Genomic DNA, 25818 nt, shown 5'->3' with positions numbered 1-25818 from the left:
AGGGTGATGCTAGGGAAGGGCAGGCTTTAGATGAAGTGAAGCAGTCAACTCAGGGACTAGATTTTGAATACTTGAAAAGCGAAGCAGGCTGGTGTTGTTGTTTTGTGGGATTTTCTGCTTCATGCACCAAACTAATATGTCTAACTATGGATAATATGCATCCAAATTTAGGAGAGAGAATGGTAGCAGGCTGTGTTAGGCTAGCCTGTGAGTCATTTTTGTTGTGAGTAACACAGGAAAAGAGCCCTCCAGCCATTGGCATGCAGTGACACAATATTGCTACCACAATCCAGATGCAACAAAGAACAGCTCAACTATGAATAAGCATTTCACAGGCCAAAGGCAAACATTTATTGTCTGGTATGATAGACTTCTTTGATTCTATTACTAAAAAAAAAAAATCAGAACAGAAAGTTTCCATGCATCTACTCTGCATTCTTGAACTAGGTTTTCATGTATTATTGCAAAAACCAAGGAAAACTTCCCTACCTAATGAATGTGCCGCTGTGGTTTTAGAGCTGAAAAATCTTCCCAATCCAAGATCTCCAAGTTTTACCACTCCTGTAGCTGTAATGAATACATTGGCTGGCTTGATATCTGTAGAAAGAAAGAAAAATGTCCAACTATTTACCAGGCAGGGGAGATTCACCACCTGAAGCATTACAAACAATGAGTGAGCAATCATAACATTTTACTTCATGTTAAATATACTGTAAGTCAGCTTTAAAACAAGAATTTGGTCCTCCAAATGTTTTAGACTATATGTCTCACGGTCTCTTATCATTAGCCATGCAGGATAGACCTAATAGATGAGGTAGCCCAATACATCTCCCTCCCCCCATTTTAAAAACATTAATGATGAACAATTACTACATTGGATGAATAGTTTTAAAAAATTACACATTCTTTAACATGCATACTTTCATATCCATAAAATTTTAATATACAACAATAAAGGCATATATGAGTTCACTAGATTTAGCACTCTATATAGAGCAGCTAAATAATGTTCTGTGGTAACTCTTCCCCTTGGTAACTCTTTCACCTTTTGATAAAAACGGGTATCACTGATGTCTAGCTTGGTAGTGGCATAATTAAAATGGCACAACTACTAGACCTGGCAGGTTTTCAGAATTTCCTTGGGGAGTTTTCAATCAGCTGATTGAAAACAGCTTTGCAAGCTTTCTTGTCAATGCCCTTCACCCTTCTAGAATATGAAGTCGATTCAGTGATAGGAATGCCTTATTCTGCTCTCATACAGGTTTGATTCATTCTCTCCCAGCTATAGAAATTTCTGCACATTTAACTGGTTTTTGCATTTAAGGTCTTTTTCCAAACATTTCATTTTTCAGAAAACGTATTTTGCATATAGTATGTTTTTACACAAAAACAGTGTTGTTCACCAAAAACATTTTTGCAGAGCAAACATGTATGTAAGCACACTGGGTTTTGTGCAACAAGCTGTTTTTCACAAGCTCACCAAAAAATGGAAGGAACGTGATAGAAAGAAAAAAAAAGAAAAAAATCTCATGGTGGTTGGCAATTTTTTCTCAAGAATGAGAAAATCTGCTGAAATTCTTCTCTATCCAATAGTTGATACAATATTAACATTTTTGGTCTAAAATACTTAAATTGCTTTCTCTGTCACAATCCAACCTGCTATGCCTCCTGCCTCCATCTGTCTCAAGAGTGGTAAAAACAGATGAGGGACTTCTGGGTGAAGTAATGGCTGGATGACATCTTTTCACAGAGTCCTGTGAAAGGAACAGCAGCAGCAATAATCACAAGTGTGGAAGTGAGTTCCAGGTGGTGATCCTCTCCCCAGAGTAAGAGGAGAGCATAGTGCATTTCCACAAGGGTCCAGAAGCCTCACTATGCTTGTGGGGACCATAAAAGTTAAAGTGAGTGAAGTGGGGGGAAACGACCAAGAGGCAAATTCAACAAAGGCCCATTCTATGTGAGCCTTTTTAAAGAACATTTAGCCTGAAACATCATGTTCTTATTTATTTTATAAAAACACTGACTCTTCAAGATTGCACTAAGACAACCTGGATATTTAGTTTCTCTTGTTATTCAAATTGCTAAATGATGTAGACAGAGTCCTTGAAAGGGTATATTGCAGAAGCTACGAACCAGAGTCCTTCCTAGCTGGTGTTTGCTGCTTAGTTAAAGTGGGCCACGCTGAATTGGGGCATTTAGAGATACATGCTCACTTTAGGAAGGGTGGTTCAATCTAACCTCTTCAGTGATAAAAGCAAGACCTTCATTTAACAATAATTCCATTCACCTGCAGGATATGAGTAACAAGTGAATGCTTTCCAATTTGACATTTTCAACCAAAGTGACACAATATTTTTCCCCATTTTTATTTGTTTTTATCAAGCTTTACAGTGGGTAGGTTTCTTACCTGGATCTAGGAGAAATGTTAGAATACTAACACTATATGAAGAAATATTTGCACAATGATATTTGATTTAAAACAAGCAAGGATTCTTTACCTTCTAAAACCCTAAATCTGTAATAATTTAATTTTAATCCTTATAGTAACTAAAATGTATATTTGGGTATGTTGAACCGCATAAATGTAGCTGAAATGGAACAAGATTTCCTATAGTATTGCCAGAGCATATTAAACTGGCTGTATTTGTCCTTAAGCTGACTTTTTTGACATAGGCTTCACAGTCAGTCAAGGCTTTTTGCTTTACATGCAATAAGAATTTAATAAGTACTAATTGCACTGCTATGACCCGGGTTCCCAGAGCTTACCAAATGCTCCCACTGTCTCTCCAACTCTGCAGAATGATGCAGACAAGAGACAGTGCCATTTCCCTGCCATGTGGGGGGAAGGGAAGAAGAGATATGTCAGGCCAATCTGCAATATTTCAAGCTTCATTCAAAAAGATGTGTATATGTATGAGATTTTAATCTCCTAGATTAGTCATGCCTTTTACAAATATGCCTCATGTGAGCATCTCAGATGTAAGACAAAACTTATCCTGGGACTGAATAGGAGAAATTAATGTTTCTGTTACCAGCCAGGGCAACTGTACAGATACATGTCACCTGCTAGGAAGATATATGGATTGACTATTTGAAAGACTGTATATCCTGATGTGAGCCTACTCAAGTCTGAAGGGCAGGGTTTTCTCTTGGTTCTACCTCTATCCCAGATACATGTAGAGGACACCAGAAAGAGCTTTCTCAGTGGTTGCTCCCAGGCTATGGAACTCTCTCTCCCAACTCATGCTAGGTTGGCACCATTCATTATCATTCTAGAACACTAACAGATGATTTGAGTGTGTGCAAGAGTGAAAGAGCAGAACTCAGAAAGTTAATTTTTAAAAGGCATTTCCTCCTGTTACTTGTCATGACATGTGAAAAATTGTGAGTATTTGTGCAAATATTTAAAATTATTCAATTTGTTTCTCATTCTTTTTGTCACGTGGGTAGGGAAAATTAACAAAGGTAAGAGAAATGACAACCACTCTTAGATCTCACAATAAAGGGTGAGATAAAAAATTAATAAATAAAATATAAAAATAATAAATGTGACTTCACTGTGTGTGTGTATGAGAGAAAGAGAGAGAGGGGGAGCACTGGTGCGAAAAGTAAATAAACAATACTGTTTTTAGTAGAACAGATGTTACAAAATTTAAGGAGATCTACCAGTAATACAATAATTGTAAACATGTCAGTGGTAGATACAGAATTCCTAGGTTCTAGGGATGTATGGGTTTATGTGTATCTATAAATTTGTAAAGTAAGTACATTTCTTACAAGTTCTAATCCCAAACTCTGGGAAAGAGAGAAAAACTGAAAGTGTGTGAATTTTCGTGAGATTAAGCATTATTACCTGTTTTGTGAAGACTATCAACACAACTAAGTATCTACGATATACAGGGCGCCTTTCCCTTACGCGTAGGATCTGTTCCGGACACATACAAACCAGCGTAAGGAAAATTCCACAGATGCTGAAGCCCCATTTAAAACAATGAGGCTTGTGCATGTGGCTCGGCATGATGTGTACGCTGTGGGCACACATCATTACTTTTTGTGGTGAGCGGCTTTCAGCATAAGCTGAAATCCGCATAAAGTGCACCTGCATATGATGCGGGCACACTGTATAAGCAACATGCATAAGAATATAAAATTAATGTATATGTATCTTGGCAGAGAACATTAAATATTTTCAAAACTTTCTTCAAAGGGAAGAAGACCACCAATATGCACACAGCTATTTAGATTAGTTATTTTTCTAGGAGGAAACAAAAAACATTAGAGTAATACACAAATTACTTATCTTTGAGGAGGAAACATAAACTTTTTTTTATTTCCTACATTTCAATTATATTAGTTTAGCTAAATGCAGTTAAGTTACCTCGATGCATGACACGCCGTGAATGCATATGCTCCAAAGCACTGCACAGCTGAACAAAGTACTTCCAAACTGTCCTTTCAGGAATCAACCTCTTCTGCTTCTTAAAATGCTTTAAAACAAAGGAGAAAAACTGTTAATGTGTGCATACATACATCTTGATTGAATAAGTCTCCAGACCATTTCAAAGAATATAAGATAAAAGGAAAAAAACCATAGATAGTTAAAACTTATATAAAAAGAAATCTTTATTTTTCGAAAAAAACATACAAAGTTAAAACTTACATAAAAAGAAATCTCTATAAAAATTTAAAATATATGGCTCTGTTAATTTGTGGATTTGTAAATTGAGAAATTGATAACTTAAATAAGCATTTATGTTATAAACTTTTCTGCATTTTAAACAAGAAAGCCTAAATCCCATGTTAGTCTCAATTAGAGCAGGCCCACTGAATGAATAGATCTAACATAGGTTTTGACTTAGCAAGTTCCTATTGAGTTCTTGTTGAGACTAATAATTCAGTTTTGATCAAAATGATTACAATCATGGAAGCCATGTTTGAATGAAAGAGAGAAGGTCCCTGCAGGATTTTTCCCCCTTGATATAACTAGTTCCAAAGAAAATTGGCTTAAAACTAGCAGAAAATTTGATGAATAGATGGTGAATGTTGATCTTTCCAATACTGGAAAGTCTTTTATCAATAGCACCCAACACCATTCATCCACTAGCCCGAGAGCTTCCAGGCAGCTTCATGCCCTGCATTGTGCGTATGCCATATCCCGAAGCCACCGGGAAGCCACTGTTTTGAACCAGTCTGTTTTGACTCATAGTTTCAAATGTAAAGAAATGTTAGATTTTAAGTCAGAGCAGTTTCCCATTTGCTGACTATAAATGGCAATCCAAGGCTGCATTTCACTCCATTCAGTTTCACTGCCATCAAAAATATTACTTTCCAACAAACATTTCTGAACATTCTGAAAGGTTTTAGTTTTCTCTCTAAGGATAGAATTAGCATATCTAGTACAGCAAGAGTAGCTGAAGCACTCAAAACTGATGGTCTATATATAGAGGTGTTGCTACAGTGGAGTCACGGGCAGCTGGTAAGTAGAATGCCATAGTCAACATTTAATGACTAAAGTTTATTAGGCCAAAATTATTATATCTAAACTGGGTTGCTACATACTTTATAATGTTTCCTGTGCTCGCATTCCATGGTTACACCTAAACTGTGAGAAAGATCACTACCGTATTTTCCGGTGTATAAGATGACTGGGTGTATAAGACGACACCCGACTTTTCCAGTTAAAATATAGAGTTTGAGATATACCTGCCGTACAAGACTACCCCTCTTCCAACGCACACCAAATAAAAATTAAAAAAACATCAGATTTGATTTCAATATGGTAATTTTAATTCAAATGCTTATGACATGCAGGTACTTAGCAGGAAAACGTGTTGTATATAAAGCCTGCTTGGATTAGTCAGCTCTCCCTGCCTGCCCAGCCCTCCCTGTCTCCAAGATTTTCTTCTACCATACTTGTACAGTGTCGCCCTTGCTGCTTTCATACGGTCACCACAGACAGAGGGTATGCCGCTGCAGCCGTTGTTGAGCTCCCCCCACCATATGCAGTGACCGCAGATTATTCAGTCCATCTTGGAAATTTCGGCCCTATAAGACTACACCCGGCGTATAAGACAACCCCCGACTTTTGAGAAAATTTTACTGGGTTAAAAAGTAGTCTTATACACCAGAAAATACAGTATTTCCATTTTAAAAGTAGAAAACAGAATGAAAGAGAGAGAAAGAAAATCACATTTGAGAGTCCACTGCAGATGGGAATTTCTATCCAGGTCTCCCAAAACAAAACCTCATTCTATACAACAGACCGTAGGCACACAGGCAGCATAACTGTAAGGTTAGTGTGTCCTAACCATGTGCAGAAACAGTGTCAGGTCCCTTAGCTAAAACTCAAATACCAACCAGAAATTAACCACAATACAGTGGTACCCCGGGATACGAAAGCACCGCCTTACGAAATTCCCGGGATACGAAAAAATCCCATAGGAAAAAACTGTTCCGGGTTACGTTTTTTTTTTCGGCTTGCGAAAAAAATTTTTGGTGCTTTTCGGCGCTATTTCACACGAAATCGCGGCTTTTAGCGCTAGCGCCTATGGCTTTTTCGGGTTGCGAAATCTTTCGGGTTACGAAGGGCTCCGCGGAACGGATTAATTTCGTAACCCGGGGTACCACTGTACTTCCCTCCCAACTCTGATCAGGACCACATTTCTTCCTACACACTCATCGCCTTTCTAATTTAATTTAAAGTGAAGTAGGTTTTGCCCTTTCTTCATATTTGGGCGGGGGGGGGGAGGCTGAAAGACAGTTTGAAAAATCTGTTTACCGAAGACGGCATCTTGTTAGCTTTGATGCTATACCAATATAACATTTAACAAAAAAGTGGGGGGGGGCCACCAGAGGACATGGGACGGATGGTATGGGGCTATAACTAGTCACCAATCTCTCACTTTACTTAAGTTGCAGAAAGAGAAATACAATACTGTGTCTGCACTGGGCCGAAAACCCAGTCACGACACAGCAACTTATACTGAAATGCAATTATTATTATTATTATTATTATTATTATTATTATTATTATATACAATAAATATAACTACATCATTTCTTCAAAGGATTTTTTTTTAAAAAGGCAATGTTTGAATTCCACTTCCTTAAATAATGTCTTCACTCAGACCTGGATTCAATCCAAACAAATCCTGTGCTATCTGTTCTCCCCATAGCAGGAATTTACATATCAGAGGATTATTTGATGTCAACAAGAAGACAGAGACCAGGTTTCTTTTCATTTAAAAACAAATACACAACTTCAAGTATATGAATATAAAAGCACACCTCTTTGCTTTTAAAATCTTTTTGGGGTTCATTTTTACAGTGAACTTTTAAACAAACTTCACCTGCTTGTAAAAACTCCTCGCATAATTCAACTCCTACTTATCCAAAAAAGGGTGGGAATTGGGCAGCTATCCAAATGTTGTTTGATGTAGTCTCCAGGAGCTCTAAAGAGCATAGCCAGTGGGGTGAATGATGGGAATTTCAGTCCAACAACATCTGAACGTCTCATGATTCTCACACCCAGTATATATGGAACCACAAACAAGAACCTGTAGTAGCCAGGCTTTCAGTGAAAGGCATAGCTGTGTTAGTCTGGAAAATCAGTAGGTAAAGGGATCTAGTAGCACTTTTGAGACTAACTGAAAGAAAGAGGCTGGTGGCATGAGCTTTTGTAGACTTGAGCCTACTTTCTCAGATACATAGGGTGGAATAGAGAATCCAGAGACAGACCTATATAAGCTGGTTGTTTTGAGAATGTCAGTTGAAGTTCAAAACCATGTAGATATGGAGATGAGGTGGCAAGTTCAATTTTAACAATGGTCGTTGAGGGTCAAAGACAGGCAGAAGGATGTTGGTTAAATGGCTGTACTGCAACCACTCTCTCACAAACCACAAAGTTCAATACCAGCCAGGGGCTTGGGGTCGACTGAGCCTGGCATCTTTCTGAGGGTGCTAAAATGAGTACCCAACTTATACGCCAGAAAATACACATTGTAAACCGCTTAGGGAGTGCTTAAGTGAACTGATAAGCTGTATAGAAATGTACTTGCTATTGCCTAAAGAAATGCACTTTGAAAGTCACACTGTCTTGCCTTCAGAAAGAGTGAGTGCATGCCTCAGAAGCTGACTGATATCGTCATCACCATCATCGTCACCACCACCACTATAATTGTTAAAACAAGGAAAACCTGTTAGCATTAAAAGCACTGAAAATAAAGGCAGACCTGTATACACTGGAATGGAAATGGCCCTCCTCCTCCTCCTCCTCCTCCTCCTCCTCCTCCTCCACTGGCCGTTGCTGCCTCGCCGGGCCTGGGCCGGCCCACATGGGGACCAAATAAAGGAGGAGCTCCTCCTCTTCATGCTGGCTGGCCAATGAGGGCAGACTAGAGCTCCAACAGCCCTGCCCCCTGCCAGCAGCCATTGGCCAGCCAGTCCCAGGAGGAGAAACTCCTCCTACGTAGCCCTGCGCGCAGCCCTGCAACAGCACGCAGGGCAACAGGAAGTGCCGGCGGGTGGCAAAGGCCACGTCGGTGGCCCTGTAGCAGCGGTGGCGCACAGTGCACGTGGCACTGGCCGGCGCAGCAGCCGCCATAGCCACCTGCAGCAGCGGCCGACCCAGGGCAAACCCGGCTCCATCAACGAACTGGGACGGGACGACCCCGCCCAGTTCAAAAGCGGGATTGTCCCGTTCCCAGGCGGGACATAGCAACCCTAACTTCTTTACACCAGAAAAGTGAAAAAGAATCAAGCTAAAGACAACTGCAAAGGCCTATTTGTTCCCATTAACAGTTACACTGACTGAAAAGTAACCCACTGCCATGACTTGTTACAGTATTGGAAAAAGTATTAACTTGTCTCGTTATTTGTTGCATACCTTATTATTTTTCCATTATTTCCTGTTTCTACTTGAAAGAAAAGCAACCTTCAGCATTGACAAGAAATGACATAAAATTTGAAAAAGTTATGTCCAGAGTACTCCAAAAATGCGACTATGTACTATCCTCTTTGCCTGAAAAACTAACTTGACCTTTCCAAAGGTGGGAATGCTGCCTCAACTGATGTTTCTGTTTCCAGACAGGTCTCCATCTGATTGTGAAAGCAATCAAAGGCTGCAAAGTTGCACAGCCTGTCCTGTTGTGACTACATCATTCTGTTGCACTGGTTGTTTATTATGTATGTTCAAATCAGCTTCAGTTATGGTGATCCTATCCATGCAAAATTTATTCAGTGGCAGTTTATCAGTGCATTTCTCTAAGCCTGAGAAAGTGTGACTTGCCCAGGGTCATCCAATAGGTTCTCCAACAGCTAAACAGGGATTTGAACCCTGGGCTCCCAGGCCCCTAATCCAACACTCAGATTACCACATTATGCTGACCCTCAGTAATTCTGGTTATTTTTATCTTTAATACTCCAGCCTCCTGTCCTGCCCAGGAAATTAGGGTTGGAAGTGTGAGGGCCTTCAGGTGATGTTGGGTTACAATTTCCATTAGCCCACAGCATAGCAATGAGAAATACTGGGCAATGCAGTTCAACATCTAGAAACCTGCACAATTCCCACTGAAATCTGAGAACATTAACAACATTTGTGGTGGGCAAACCGTGTCAGAACAGTGAAAAGAGTCAAGCAAAACAAAACATATTACGAGAATTTTTTTAAAAAAGTTAGATTTTAAAAAATTAAAAATCAAAATTACATACAGAAAAACAACAACATAAAATAGGTATTACAGGTAGCATCAAAACTCTTAGCAAACACAGATGTAGTCAGTTCAAAGTATTGTTTTTATTTCCTTTAGGAAGATACTTAATAAAAAATATATTAACTTGAGACTTTGTTCTATAATTAATACACCTGGTGTTACTGTTGCCTGGTGTACTCCTGAAAAATATTGTTTAAAAGATCGAGAACAACTTTTAAAAACTAATACACAGAAAAGCTCAGAGGAAAAAAGTGACAGAATAGCATATATATATAACGTACATAGTGTCTGGTTAAACAGTAGATGGTATATATCAAAAGAATTTTTTTAGTTCTCAGTAGTAGAAAGTGTATAAAGCCTGAAAGAAAAATTTGATTTTTTAAAGTTTCAGAAGGAAAAAACATATAGGCTTAACAATGAAAACATATTTCTTAAAAATATTTTGTTGTCCCCTGTTGTGGTTTGCTTCTACCACATTTCAGAAGCGGAGGAAGATGACATGGGCGTGAAGTAGGAGGAGAAAGATGTATCGGCACAGCAGAATGGCAAAGCCTCCTCTCCCACTCCCTAAATATGCTGCATTTGCTGGATCAGTGACAAAATGAGACAATCTGTCGGGGACGCTTTGATTGAGAGTTCCTGCATGGCAGGGGGTTGGACTGGATGTCCCTTGTGGTCTCTTCCAACTCTATGATTCCATGCATAGCATCCATAGAAACCTTGAAGCACACCAAACAAGAAAGCCTTGGCTTGGGTGGAGAAGTCTTCAAGATCCACTGTTTCGTACCTTCTTAAAACTTGAGCTAAGCCACTTCCATCAGCTCTGACAGGGATACTAATGGTCCCCTGGTAGCTAACCAATCCTAATATCCATTAGATATGAATCGTTAAAATGAGAGTTCAACCACAATGGAAAGCTAGCAAAGGAGAAGGTTCCTATACAACACATTACCTCCTCCCCAATCACCAAACTTAAGCAGACTAACTGCAACAATCCCATGTATCCCATTTTGGGAGAAAGGTGGCATATAAATCCAACAAACTTCTCTCTGCTCTTCCACCCAGCTCTCACTAAAATACATCAGGCTAATAGTCATTTGGGATTAAATCCTCAACAGTAGCTACTTTTCCTTGTACTGAGCCTGAATTAAACACCAGCACTGTCAAACCTTATGGGTCAGTAGACAGAAGGTTAATCAGGGTTCTCCAGTTGGAGAAAGAGAGTCACTCACTCACAAGCGTCTGAGAAGATTATCAGAATACTTTCAAAAGCTCTATTTACAACCGCTAGTCTTACTTTGCAATAGATAGGTAGTTCTAGAACGCTTTTGTATTTCATATATGCTAATTCTTGACAGAATTTGTTCAGAGGGAGTTTGCCTTTGCCTCCTTCTGAGGCTGAGAAAGTGTGACTTCCCATGATCACTCAGTGGGTTTCCATGGCCAAATGGAAATTCAAACCCTAGTCTCCCAGTGTCCTAGACCAACACTCAAACCACTACATTATGCTGGCTCTCTTTGCATGCAAAAAATATTGCAAAAAATTGATATCAATTGTGATATTAAGAAAATTAAAAATTATGTGAAAAGGGTTTCCTCAAAGAAGCTTATTTTGCAAGCCACTGACCCAAAAAATTAAGCTAATTTACAAACCCATCAACAGACAGGGCAATGCTACTGCAATAAGTTGCCTCTTTTTTCTTTTGTTCATTCACTAGCACAACTAATGAATGCTACATAGAAATCATACAGTAGCACAACAATGTACTAAAGATTCACCCATATGCTCCAGTAAAAAAGCAGACATTAATCCATCATCATCTTTATGGGAGTCAAAGAGCTTGATTCCTGAATCTAATTACTGTTTTTTTCAGCTCACATGACAAAACACTACAAACTCAGAAGCACATACAATTCGCTATTGAATAATACATTTCTTCTCTTCAGACTGCCATTTAGAAAAGAACTGGGGGTGTACTTACTGTACATCCTCTATCAAAACTATGAAAATGTGGATGTATCGTGACATTCAATACATAGTTAACCAACACTTGAAAGGGTGTCATTAACTTCAAACTGCAAACTAAATTCATTAAATATAATACCTAGGATATCATAAACTACACTCCAAAAAAAAAGGGGGGGGGGAATGTAAAAATATCCAAAGTTAAAACTATGGACATCAGGCCTCTCTGAAGTACAAACTACCTCCCAAAAGCAGTATTCACTAGTTGGTTAAGTAATGCAGTTCTTCATTTTGTATTAAGCTTGTTTATTAAAAAATTAACAAACTTTAATCACATTTTTTTTAAAAATATATAAGACTGAGATCATCTCTCTGGACAAGTTTCCAAGGTCCGATTATATTAAAATAAGCAATTTCTGTACTATTAATATAATAATTTGTTTTATTTATATACCGCTATTCCAAAGATCATAGCAGTCAACAGCAAGTAAGCTAATTAGCAGTAAGCTAATATGGAAAAGTGTATTAAATGAGTTCTAAACACATATAGTATGCAGCTATATTCAAGAGAAACTGCTACCTTCATTAGATACTCTAAAAAAATCACTGGAGCTGAAATACCAGAATACTTATTTTAAATAGTTAAAAGCAAGAAAGTTAAATTGGCTAAAAGTTGACAGCTGCAGGTAAAATAAAGGCATCAATGGGCCATAATGAAATCTGTCACAGGGAGAGAGAAGTAGGGAGGGAGAGAGGCCTCACATTAATAAGTGTTATGTCAGATAGGAATATTCAGAAGAGAAAACAAAACCTTTATCTTGTAGGATGTGGAAACCTACAGAATTATTAATTCATAAGCAAAATATATACAATTTGGTTATAAATATTAACAGGACATTGTCAGTCAACATAGCACATTTTTTTTCACTGTCTTAGCTTAAAACTGTCATCATGACAAGTAATATTCTTCAAAGCAATAAATAAATTTCCCATAGTATCTGGTAGAAATTAAAATTAATATTCCTTCTAAGAGCCAAACAAAACAGTATTTTCACGGCACAGGACAAAATTACATCAAAAGAATACCTTTTTTTCTCTTATATCCAACACTTAAAATAGAGTTAAAAATCAAAATGCATTAGTCTGGAAAACAAAAGAAATATACAAGAATTTAAAAAAAAAAAAAAAAAGACTATCCAATAGTAATCCCTAAAGACTGTATTTGACATGGTCAAAGTATGTTAAGCAGATAACTTTTGGCATATTTATTTATTTATTTTTAAAGTCAACTGCCTGCTTACATAACTTAGCTGGAAGCAAAGGTTTTTCATAGTTCCACACTTTTTTCAAGACAAAATTTCATATAACTCATTCAGTTTCCTGGACAGATTTAACATATTTAGTATTGATCACAATAACTTGAACACATGGCAACAAAAATTTGAATACCTAGCAACAATGACTTGAGTACCTAGCAACTGAAACATCTGGTCATTTTTGGAATATGTTATGACAGTGGTACTCAAACTTTTTACCCTTTACATCTACATGAGGATATTCTCCCGTCCCCACAATATAGTATGTGAATAAAAATATTTTGTTTATTTTGTGTGCATATTTTCATCTGTACATTCATGTACATTTATATTTTAACATTTTAAAAGGGAATAACATCATTCAAATTAGAACTGTTTTGTTTAAGTAAATTCAATATGTAACTCAAAGCATATGTAAATTTCATACATACAAAATTTGGGGGGGAAGGAGGAGGAACCAGGGTCTCCAAGTATAGTGCCCCCCTTGAGCAACTCTTGTGCCCCCCAACCCGGAAGTCCTATCTCACTGTTTGAGAATCATCATGCTATGGGTATTGCCAAAAGTACCCTTATTTGGTGTGCAAAAAATATTCATTAATTTGTTAGAAAGTCTCCATTAACAGTAATGGGAAATTGTAGTCGGCTTTCTTACATTCCATCTAAGCATATGATATTCAGGTTCTTGTTAGATTTTCATAATGCATGTTCATTCTAGCGCCAGTGGTATGAATGTCTACTTGAGACCTGCATTTTCCTTGCATATGAAGACCAACAGTACAGGTTAAGCTGGGTTTTGTACTCTGGGACAAAGATCAACAAGATGGCAGAGTTTGGTTCAGGATTCTGGAGGACTGGAACATAACTTGTGCATAACAGGAGGCTGTTAGAGGAGGGGTACTATATGTGACCTCAATACAACATTTTTGTGACCCCTTAACTCTTAGATTTACCAAGAAGTCCCCAGACTCCTCCTGACAACTTTTTTTTCTGGCAAAAAATCACCCTCAAATCAACCAAAATAGCACTTTCACTTATGTCCAGGTTGCACTTTTCAGCCAACTGTTGGATTCTGCGAATGGTAATCCAAACACTAATATTAATCTATAAAAATCTTATATGCAGAGGGGAAGCCTTCCAACTCCCAAAGGCCTGTTTGTTTGCTTTGCATATACAACTTCAAAGAAAATACATTCTTGAGCTTCAACAGCTATTAGCAAAATTTTACAACCACCATGAAAAAAACTCTTGAAAGGGAACATTTATAATGGAACTACAAACAGATTATATAAGTGTGGCACATCGCCAGCTCTGGAGAGTGATGCTGAACTCTCCTCTCTAGCCACCTTTTCTTCTACTCAGGTAACACATGTGCAAATAAGGTGCAAATTTTGGCAGTTACACATGTGCAATTCTGACATGTTGGGATAACATTTACACATCTGTAACCTAAAATAGGGCTGGAGCTATTATTTATATTTAAGATTTTTGAGAATCCTAATTTGAAACAGTACTCAAATAATGAGACTCAAAAAGAGAGAAATAAAATATAAATCACATTCTTTGTAGTTGTTCCAAACAAAGAAGAAACATACACAATTCTGTTAGGAGAAATAAATCATACCTTGATCATTCTAGAAAGATCTCCAGCATCTGCTAATTCCAGCACTATATTTAGCTCATTGTCTTCAATAAAAGATGCGTAGTATTTGATTACATTGGGATGATTCAGTTGCTAGGAAAATAAACACATATGTCAGTTTATTATTTGCTATGCCTCTCTAAAAGTTTCAATCAAATGGTAGCAAAGAGACGCAGTGGTTCAGCAGTTCATACATTGACTCTGATGACCCTAAGGTCAGCAGTTCGAGATCCAAGTACCATGTGACAGAGTGCCAACCTAGCAGTTCAAAAGCATGTAAAAGTGCAAATAGATAAATAGGTACCACTTCGGTGGGAAGGTAACAGCGTTCCGTGTAGTCCTACTGGCCACATGATTATGGAGTAGTCTTTGACAACGCTGGCTCCCTTGGATAAGTAACGGAGATGAGCACCACCCCCCTACAGTCAGACACGACTTGACAATCATGTCAAAGGGAAAACTTTTAAAGGCTAAATATTAAAATATTAAATGTCTGTCCCCATTTAAAATCAATACTCATGGGGAGGTATTTGGAGTACATATTGAACGTCTCCCTTATCCAGAATTATGAAATCCTAAATACTCTAAAATTGAGCATATGGGTGGCTGAACTAATGACACCTTTGCTTTCTGATGGTTCATAGGGTATACAAACTGTGTTTCATGCACAAAATTAGTTAAAATACAGTATGTATAAAATTAACTTCAGGTTATGTTTATAAGGTACATATGAAACATAAATGAATTTTATGTTTAGATTTGGGTTCCATCTCCAAGATATCTCATTATGTATATGTGAACATTCCAAAATTTGGTAAAATACGAACTCCAAAACACTTGTGATTCCAAGCATTTCAGATAAGGGAAACTCAGCCTATACTATAGCTTGAAAAATATTAGTTATTTCACATATACATCTGTGATTGGGGGGGGGGGGGGGGAGGCTGTCAACATTGCCTTCCACATGGCAGTTGAACTGAACAAAAATGTTTTCACTGAAGACTACTGAAGATGTGTATATAATATTTGTTTTAATATATAAACTGCCTTGAGCATCAATTTTGGGGGAAATGTGATCTATAGTTAAAAATGGTGATGGTGGTGGTAGTAGTACTGTAATGGTTATCAATCATTACATTCTCCTCGCACATTTCTCCCTTTCCTTCTCTCTCTTGTCCCTTCTCTACTCACTTGACCTTCCTCTTCTTTTTCTTCCTCTCCCAAGAAGACATTAAGCTTCTACTAGTTTCACGAATGTGTAATTTTATAGCTTCCAGGTAGAACGAAAGCTAGTTTCAGGATTTGGAACAAGGGAGGAGCTGGAAAAATCACATAACTAGCAAACAACATCTCCCCAAAGTCCTTCTACTAGATGACTTGTGCAAGCAAGCCAGATTGCATGCCATTATATAGCAATGCTTCATCCAACCATCCATGATGTAAGTAAAAAAGGGTTTCATTCTTTTCAACCCATCATGTTCATCATGAAAACAACTGGAAGGTTCTGCATTCTGACCTCCACTCACACTTTCTAATATGTTCTATTGAATGAAATGTAAAGGAAATCACATTGATCTTAACAGAAATTCTGAAACATGTGCTATAGCAACACTATTAGAGAAACAAACTAGTGTGCCAACTTTGAGGGTCATTAGAACTCTTCATTAGGCAAGAAGGTAAATAAAAGAAAATATTAGAGAAATGTTTGATGTACAAACCATGTTACAACAAACCCAGTTATAACAGGAGCAGCCAACCTCAGCAGGGTTATGCACCAAATTTTTGGCCCACCAACCATCAACAGCTGTGCTACCCCAAAAATCCTTTTAAAATGAAAGAGAATGAGAGAGAAGAGGAGGAAAAAAGAAAAACTGGAACTGATGTAGTAGCCAATTCCAATTTTGGGGTTCTGGCTGAAGTAGGCGGCAACCATCTCAGCCAAAAACTGTTGATTCTGAAAGAGAGGCAAACATCTTTTTATGGTATAGTCTGCCTGTAGATAAGAGAGCCAGAAAAAGGGTCTGAGGAAGAAGCAGTATTATCTTTAAAAAAAAAAAAACTTTTGGAAGTGAAGTTAACCCACTGTGGGCGCTTCTTATGGTGCTCAACATTAGTATACTCCAGGTGGATTTTATTAGTGATTCATACTAATATTTTAGCACTTCCCAGTTATATAAACTGCTGTTTTCACTTGGCTGCAAGTCTGCCAAAAGTCCCTTGCTGAATTTGCCATAGTATTCAAATGCTACTTACTGCAATATAAACTATGTTGTTGTTTTTGTCTAAGATCTCTCCTGAGGGTTCTATGAATCCATGCAACAGGTTACAAATCACAAAGATGTGAACATAAAAATAAGGAATTCTGCTCTGGTAGTTAACTACAAAAGTCTGTTTATGATGCACAGTTTTTGTTTGGGCTGTATTTGAATGAGCTGTATGAACCCTATGTCAGGATGTGGAATTTGTGTCCTGCAGATGTCACTGCATTTCTACTCCCTGCAACAGCAACAGCCAGCATAGGCATAGCCCCTGCTGAGGGACACTGAGAGTTTCAGTCCAAGATCTGAAATGCCACAAGCTATCCACTGTTGCCTTATATTATCCCAGGTACCAAATAAAGAGAATAAAGATGGTCTTTCTAGTCTTTAGAATCAGAAAGAATATACATAAATATGAAAAACAAAGAATATTTTCTATTTTGAAATACAGTGTTAGGCAGTAATATTTGCACATACACCCTTTTTCCACAATTATGTTGTGGAACAGAAATGACTTTAATTGGCATCGCAACTAACTGATGTACACAAGATGCTCAATACTGGGAAGGTGATATTTTAACTGTGGCAAAAGTTTTTTTGAATTAATTTTTATTGGAAATTTATTACAATACATATACAACAAACCAAAAACAGTTAAATGAACTGGCACTGGTTCTCCAAGCACTGCTCTGTAAGAGGTACATTTTGTTACTTATTTACATTAATAAACCCCCAAATTATTAATTACATAATAATTCACAGAAGTCTTCAGCAAAGTATATATTTACCTTAAGAAGATCTATTTCTTTGATGCAATCTGCACGTGCCTTGGCATCCATTAAATCAAATATCTATTTAAAGAGAAGAAAGAAGGAATGTACTAAGTGAATGTAAATTTACTGGGTTTGTTATCTTCAATATTTAGTTTAAAATGAGAGTGCCTTAAAAGTAAGCAACCCATAGCGTACACAAGCAATTTCCAATCTATGTACCACCAGAGACACCTTAAACTGAAAAAATAAAGCTTCCTCTGAGTTCCAAGTAACTACTCGGTCCCCCCGCTGCTGAATTTCTGCATGATATACTGCCCTACTTTTGCCTCCTTCAGTTCAGTCCTATCTTTATTGTGGGTGTAAATGAATCATTCAACCAGTCCCTAGATACTGATGATGCTCCATCAGAATAGAATGTTCTCAAGGGAAGCCCCTCAGAACAGGAGTGAAAATTATGCAGCCCTCCGGATATTATCAACCTCCCAGCAACCCAAGTCAGCACATCCAACAGGGAGAAAATATGGGACTTCCAATTCAACAACATTTTGGAGAGCTGCACAATTCCCACCTCTACTCCATGCTCTGTTTTCACTTCCTTCTGTTCACAGGGCAGATCAGATGCACTTAAAGGAACTTGCTTCACAACTCCAGGCAGTCTTGGATGATACAAGTTATCTAGACCCATTTCAAACTGGCTTCAGAGCAGGATATGGATCTGAGATTGCTATAATCCCCTTGGTGGACCAAGATCTTCGCCTGAGCATCAACAGGGGAGTGTGTACCTGCTGGTGCTTTTGGATCTCTCATCAGCATTCAATGACATCAACCATGGTGTCTTTCTTGAAAATTGCAAGAGTTTGAAAACTGGAGGCTCTATTTCATTGGTCCTATCTCTCAGGCAGGTTCCAGATAATGGACAGATGGAGACAGCTACTCCTCAAAAAAAGTGTTGTTACATGACATATCACAAGGTGCCATTCTATCCCCAGTGTTGTTCAACATCTACATGAAACTTCTGGGAGAGATCGTCCAGAGGCATGGGGTGGGGGTGCTATCAGTAAACTGATGACATCCCAATATTCTTCATGCTTTCAAAAATAGTCACAGCTAAGGATAGTGAATGTCCTCTGAATGAATGCCTGGAAGAGGAAACAGGACGAGGAAAAAGAAAATGAAGTTGCTTGCTGTCCAGGATCCTAACCGCTGAAACACTGAGTTCGTGGAAGTAATTCTGAATCTGTTGTTCCAAATGACAGCTCAGATAGATGTAACAGCCAGGAGTGTTTACTATCACTTTCAGCTGTTACATCAGCTGTACCTACTAGCACTGGAGGACATAAAGATGATAGAGCACATGCTGGTAACCTAAAACTGGACTTTTACAATGCGTTGTACATTGGGCTACCTCTTACAAAGCTCAAAAACTTCAATCAGTTCAAAACATGGCAGCCAGATTGGTTACTGGTACATCTAGAAGTGATCATATTACACCAATATTAAAATCATTCCACTGGCTACCAATTAAGTTTCTGGGCATGGTACAAAGTGTTGTTTGGTTATTGTCTTTACAGCACTCTGTTGGGTCCAGGATTGCCTCCTCCCATATAATCCAACCCGTACATTCAGATCCTCTGGGAGGCATTTACCCCAGGCAGTGAGGATTAGTTTTGCTCAGAGGACATTTTCTTCAGCTGCCCCTAAACTGTGGAATGACCTGTCAAAAGACATTCGACAGATGAATACACTATCTGAATTTAAATCAGTGTTAAAGATCAGTCTCTTCTGGCAAGCCTATCCAGATGATTTTTAAATTATGAATTTTAAACTATGGATTCATTGTTATAATATGTATTAGTCTTATATTTTCTTTTACAGTTAAGTGTTTTAACTGGTTTATGTGTTTTAACTAACATTATATGTTTTTAACTGATACATGATGTATCTTAATCTGCTACTGTTCCCTGCCTCAATCCATAGCAAAAGGATGATAAGAAAGTGTTATTATTACTGTTGTTGTTGTTAATTTTACCATAGATGGGCAGGGTTTCTTAGCTGTATGACATTTTGGAAAAACTATCTGCAATAATCTGAAACATGGCACTTAGTTTTGAAATTAATTGAGTTTGACAGTAATAATTAAAATGCCTACACAAGATTGAAAGTTTACTTCTGTATGCGCTTCCAGTTAAGGCTGATCAGCCAGCACAGGTTCCCTGATATCCATGTGGCATATGCTGTTCTTTAAGTATTAAACTGAGGTCTAAAAGTGAAACCTGAAAAGTGAATTCAGAGACTCTTTCACACTACAGGATTATAGCTTTATTATTTCCGCTTTAACTGCCACAGTTCCATCCTATGGAATCCTGGCATGTGTACTTTGGTGAGATATTGGAGCACTCTGGCTGAGAAGTCTAAATGGCCCTCCTAAGTGGAAGATCCTGGGATTCGATTGGTATAGCACTTAACGTGGAATCATAGTGCTATAGCGTGAATGGACCCTGGGACACACAGACAGCTACACATAAAATTTGCTCTTGATGAGCACTATCTTGCTCATTTTCAGTGACTCTTTGACACAGAAATCAGCATTTTATCAGCCTTGGAGGTCTTGCCCTCACTCTACTAAGTGAATTCTGTATGTCTGTTCAGGTCAAAAATACTTACGAGTTCATTTCTCTGCTTTAAGAGAATTTGAAATAAATGTAAAAATCTTGTTAACAAAAACAAGGCCTTTGTTGGAGTACAAAACAAAGGCACTGAGAAACCCAAGCTCCCACAGCTTGGTAGCCCACTTCTTCACTGTTGCACAAATACTCTCTAGCCTGTTGAGTACTAAAGGCTTCTGTCCATCTTCCCTTTATGACTCGCCTCCCAAATTGTGAGTGGTGCTCTCCCAAGTAAATCACCTTACAGAAGCAGGTCATTTCCAAGTAAAGTGCCAAAGTTCATGAAGAACGCCTCCAAACAAACTCCTTCAGTACTCATCAAACACAAGCAAACACACACGACCAGAGAGAGCAAGAATAAACAGGTCAGACAACAGATGTTAACTGAAGACTTTCTCTAACTATCTCGTGGGAAACATATTACTAAATGTAAATTTTTAAACCACTCAAATTGCTAAGGAACGCAGAAAGAAAAACTACACCCCCAAAATTCTCTCACCTCTGTACTTTACAAATATTAGGATGGTAGAAAGCATGCCCACTGGGCTGCAAGTTATGATTCAAGAAGGAGGCTGAGTGGCAAAGCAGAAGAGCAGCAAAATAAGTCATATGAATGGAATGCTGAGACAAAATAATAATAAAGTCTGACTAACAGAAGGCAAAAGGAAGGTCTAGTACAGTATGTTCAGGATTTTTTTCGCAGCTAAATACTGAAAGGCAAGCTAGTGTTGATGGAAAACACAGAAGCAAAAGTTTATGACTTAGGGTTTAGAGCATGCCTGGCAAAGGAGAATGTTGCAGCATGCAGTTGTTTTAAGTCAGTACCACAATGAAAAACACACTGTCTTGCTGAGATCACCCTGACATTAAAATTCACATATGGTCCATATGGTCACTTTCCAAGGACTTGGCTACCTCCAGGGAAAACAAAGTGAGTACATTCAAACATTATTAGCAGGAAGGCTCAACTCTCTTGGAGGTTCATGCTCCTGTGCACCATGTTCAATGCCCTTACCACTGTTAAGATCAGTGTTAGATCCTAACTACACTTTTAAAACGTATGCTTAATGTAAACACATAGTTTGGCCTAATACCCAGTGCTCAACTGGACAGACACAAGCCTTTTATTTAAATAATAAAAGTTGCTTGGTAACAATAACTACAACTTGACTCATAAAGAGTGGTGAGCAGACACCCCAGATTATGGTCAAGTTCACAGTTAAAACTGGCAAGCTCTGAAAATTTGACTTAGAAAGTTCTGTATTAGTTTACAATATTTCAGTATTTCAATAGACATGGTATTTGATCCAGCTATCTTCCCCTTCTAAATCATAGGCCCCAAACAGACAGGCCAAAATAAAGCTACTTCGGGTCACTTTAAAGATATGCTGTTTAAATTATGCATGTGTCCTAAGAGTCAGGAAGCCGCGCCAAAGCCACAATCCAGTCCTAAAAACTGGAACACAGCTTTGGCGCAGCTTCCAGACTCTTAGGACGCATGCATCATTGAAACAGCATATCTCTAAAGTGACCCAAAGCAGCTTTATTTTGGCAGTCTGTATGGGGCCATAATTAATTTTAACTTTACTCTCACATTTAAAAAATAAAAGCTGCCTGGTTGTTATTGCCCTATTCCTTTGCCTTAATGCCTAAATGTTATATGGTATATGGAATATAAATGCATCCAGGATTTTATGTACGAATGACAAATAAAGTAAATTTTATAACCATTCTTTGTGAACTTCACAACATAGGCATCCCACCTAAAAGCCATAGTTTTTAAATGGCATGCAGCCAATTTATACAAAATTCACTACTGAAACAGGAGAAATGTCCTGGACAGCACTGATAATGATTTAGCAAGCAGCAAGTGGCTATATAAATATGATTTATTTTATCATAAATATGATAAGTATCAGACTTATTTAGTGATATAGGGCCCGAACAGATAGGCCAAAATAAAACTGCTTTGAGTCACTATGGAGGTATGCTGTTTAAATGATGCATGCATCCTATGAGGCCAGAAGCCGCACCATAGCCATGCTCCAGTCCTAAGGACTGGAGCACAGCTTTGGCACAGCTTCTGGCCTTTTAAGATGCATGTCATTTAAACAGCATACCTCCAAAGTGACCTGAAGCAGTTTTATTTTGGCCTGTCTGTCTGAGCTCATAGTCACAAGATTAGATCAGTCATTAATGAGTGGTAAACCCAAGTTCACTGATGGACATTGGGGTCTAGTAATAAAGGAACTCTGCCCGCAACTGCTGGTTGGCAACTTTGAGAATTATACTTTGTGCCAGTCAACTACCTGTATTACATCATGGTTCCACAAATTAGCCTACTTCCCCAGGGTGATGGAAAGGCCTATTCTAAACATTTCTGTCAACAAAATACAATCATTCCATGAAGGCCATCCTCCTCTTGTACACAACAAGGTCACATTGGATACAACCCATTGTGTACACTGGAATCACTGTGCACTCATAAAATTCAATCAGCTTCAAGTAAGACAAGATTCCTGTTGGTAGCTTCAGCTTTGGATTGCCCTGTTTTGCCTTCAGCACTAAAGCTCCAACTTACCACCACCATTCCCATAATCTCACAGGCACCAGCAGGAAAATATAGCTCCCTTTATGATACACCACCAACTTTTGAAAAATGCATCAATATTCATAAAATTGACCTTAATTACATCACAAAGAGAGAACTGTTACTTGGTGATGTACTGGAGCCTTTTCATGCTACACAATTATGGTGTTATGATTCACCCTTAACTGCAATCATTCTGTCCAAGGGAATCCTGGGGTTTAGAGTTTGGTGAGGTACTAGAGCTAAAATGTCCCTCTCTGGACTGCAAATCCCAGGACTCCATGGGTTGGAACCATGGCAGTTCAAGTGGAATGATAGTGCTATAATTGTGCAATGTGAAAGGGTCCTAAAGCCATAATCCCCAAAAGGTAAATAGCTTCCCTCAATCAGTGGGACTTGTAACTCCCTCCTTTCACATCATTATGCCCCATCATTAGGTTTCCTTTAAAGCTCAGGAGGTTCAAAGGGGATTTCTTTTTTTAAAAAATCCCACACTCGGTGTAGGCAAGGTATTCTATGCATATAAAGGATTCACTGAACTATAACCAATAGGAAGCCCAATGTAAAGCTCAAAGCAAACGAAAGAGTAGCAAAGTGTCAGCAATTCAAGAAATCTAAAACTTTTCAGTAATGCATAAACCTAAAAAGGAATAACTGCAGCAACTAAACAGACCGCCATAAAGAGCTGGCCTCTGGGTGGAGTGGGGGCGTGGCATCCTCCCACCAGCCACCTGGCCACCGCCTCCATGCCACCTGCCTGACCAGACGGCAGGTGGCATCACACTGCGCCAAACAAGCAGCAAAAAGTTGCTGCTGCTGCTGCTAGAATGCTTTTTCAGCAGCACAAAAAAGGAGCCGCTTTTTGCGCTTCTTTTGATGCTGCAGAAATGCCACATTGGGGGTGCATCATGTAGTTGCTGTGACTCCAATCCAGCTAAAAAAGGGCGGCACTCCAACACCCATTAGGGGCTATCTGTACTACTCCTAAGTACATAGCTGTGTAACATTGTATTTATTCTTCCTCACCCATGAAACTATACTCCTATTTGGGGTTACCAAGAATCAACTCAGGGATGTATCACATCACTTTTTCTACCATTTTCTGTGTCAGAACCCTATGTTTCAGTTTTGGCTGAGTCCTCCTCAGCTGCTTGGCTGCTTGCTAGCCATTTTCTTAGCCAGTCAGTGAAAGCGGGGTGACATTTCAACCTCATTTACCTTGTGATCCCCCACTCCCTTGCTTAACTCATTGGTGGAAAAGAGAAGTGCAATGGTCAATGTTGCTGGAGTAGGGACGTTCAACCATCACTTTCCATGCAGTCTCCCTGTGCATGTTGCTGAATGCTCACTAGAAACCAAGTGAGCAGCAGAAAATTGGTACTGCTCTAATGCAGAATTTTCCTCTGTATATCCAGGACCGTGGGGATTTGAATTTTTTAAAATAAAAAATAGGGGGAAATGAAATTAACATACCTTTGAGCTGAAGACTACTGTGTGTGTGACTGACCTTTCCAAAGCTGCAGTCATGCACTGCTTCTCTTCCTTTTTGTCTGTTTGATTTGGTTTCCTTAGATTTAAATTTTGCAGTGGAAATGAGCTATGCTAAACCTTTCCGCAGTATGAAATGGACATATAGTCTAACAAAAAGAAATGGCACAGTATGAAGATCAACATACTGGCAGGGGAGGGGGCAGGGGAGGAAGTTAGAAGCCACTTTCTTTTCTTTTTTTAAGAACATTCTTTTAAGTTTGTCCAAGCAACACACAACACCTGGTACTGATTAAGTAAACTGCCTTAAGAGAATTCCAAAAACCCAGATTACTGTTTAAGAGAAGTTGGTCTTTGTTTGTGGTTTACTGTGGAAGAGGCCATTAACACACTATTAATAAGATTGTGTTACCATTTCCTTCAACAATCCCTAAATGTTGCAGACTAGCAACTTTGTGGCAAAAACATCTAATTTTTTTTACTAATATCAATCAGCAAAAGAGTTGGGGCTAAAGTCAGAGAGTCTTACAACGGGTGTCACACTTCCTATTACCTGTTATTTTCCACAAGGGCTTTGTAATAATAAGTACTCTTAAAATAAACTCATATAGTCCACTTAGCATGTACACCTTAACTCTCCTGAAAACAGTTAGCTACTAATAAGGGAGGAGGGAATCACAAAGACCTTTTAAAATGTCTTAATTTGTTCCCACACTGAGAAGTGAACTAACAATGGCATGCCAAAATAAATATTCTATTTGTATCACTACCTGTGAACTGCAAAACTATAAATGCAAATATTGCTGCATCCAACTAAACATAAAGAAATACTAACACTTTATTCATAATAATTTTTTAAAACATATTGTTAGTAGAAAGCAATCTGGAATTCTTCTAGCTACTGAACGGTTAAAAACATAATCTCAAAATAAATTAAAGTCAGTCTAAATGTTTTGTGTATATGTCTATTATCTACCTGGTTTAGCTAATGCTTCAATTCACATTAGGGAAAATATTTTTACTAAACCAAAAAAGATCACAAAATGGGCACAAGTGTTTGATATTCACAAAAGATGTGAGAGGTTAATGGTTTAAAATATATGTTTGTGCAGAACTCTTTCATTTCTGCATGGAATTTTTGTCACTGTTCTTTTGTTTTCTTCTTTTTGATAATTTGATTCAGGAAAGAAAATTCAATTAATATACTTTATTTCTAGATTTTTAAAAATACTTAATACAGTACTAGGGAGGAAGAAAAGGCAAATACTTTAATCAATGACAACAGGTATGCTAAGAGATTATTCCATGAGGGGATAATAGTTTTTAACAGTAGAATAGTTCAACTAAATTGAGGTCTTCAGATTTTATTTGTCTGGTGCTATTGTACAGTTGACCCACCAGATTTTTCATCC

General features: G+C 38.2%; 1 protein-coding gene across 3 annotated transcripts in view; it reads right to left on the bottom strand.

Moving 5' to 3' along the window:
• The window catches only part of LOC149316906 (serine/threonine-protein kinase Nek7), a 77827-nt gene that overhangs the window by 30513 nt on the left and 21496 nt on the right, over positions 1 to 25818 (bottom strand). For all 3 annotated transcript variants that reach the window (XM_089516498.1, XM_089516500.1, XM_089516501.1), the window contains 4 exons: positions 17678 to 17740; positions 14614 to 14724; positions 4379 to 4487; positions 490 to 597 (listed from right to left, as the gene is read on the bottom strand). In XM_089516498.1, coding sequence (XP_089372624.1) covers positions 490 to 597; positions 4379 to 4487; positions 14614 to 14724; positions 17678 to 17740 — 391 coding nt within the window. The remainder of the gene's footprint in view (positions 1 to 489; positions 598 to 4378; positions 4488 to 14613; positions 14725 to 17677; positions 17741 to 25818) is intronic.

Source organism: Sceloporus occidentalis, unplaced genomic scaffold (assembly GCF_023333645.1).
Source record: "Sceloporus occidentalis isolate IW3139 unplaced genomic scaffold, rSceOcc1.0.p SCAF_3, whole genome shotgun sequence".
NCBI classification, from domain to species: Eukaryota; Metazoa; Chordata; class Lepidosauria; order Squamata; family Phrynosomatidae; genus Sceloporus; species Sceloporus occidentalis.
The sequence above is the reverse complement of the archived record's forward strand: the minus strand, read 5'-3'. Positions and strand labels throughout refer to the sequence as shown.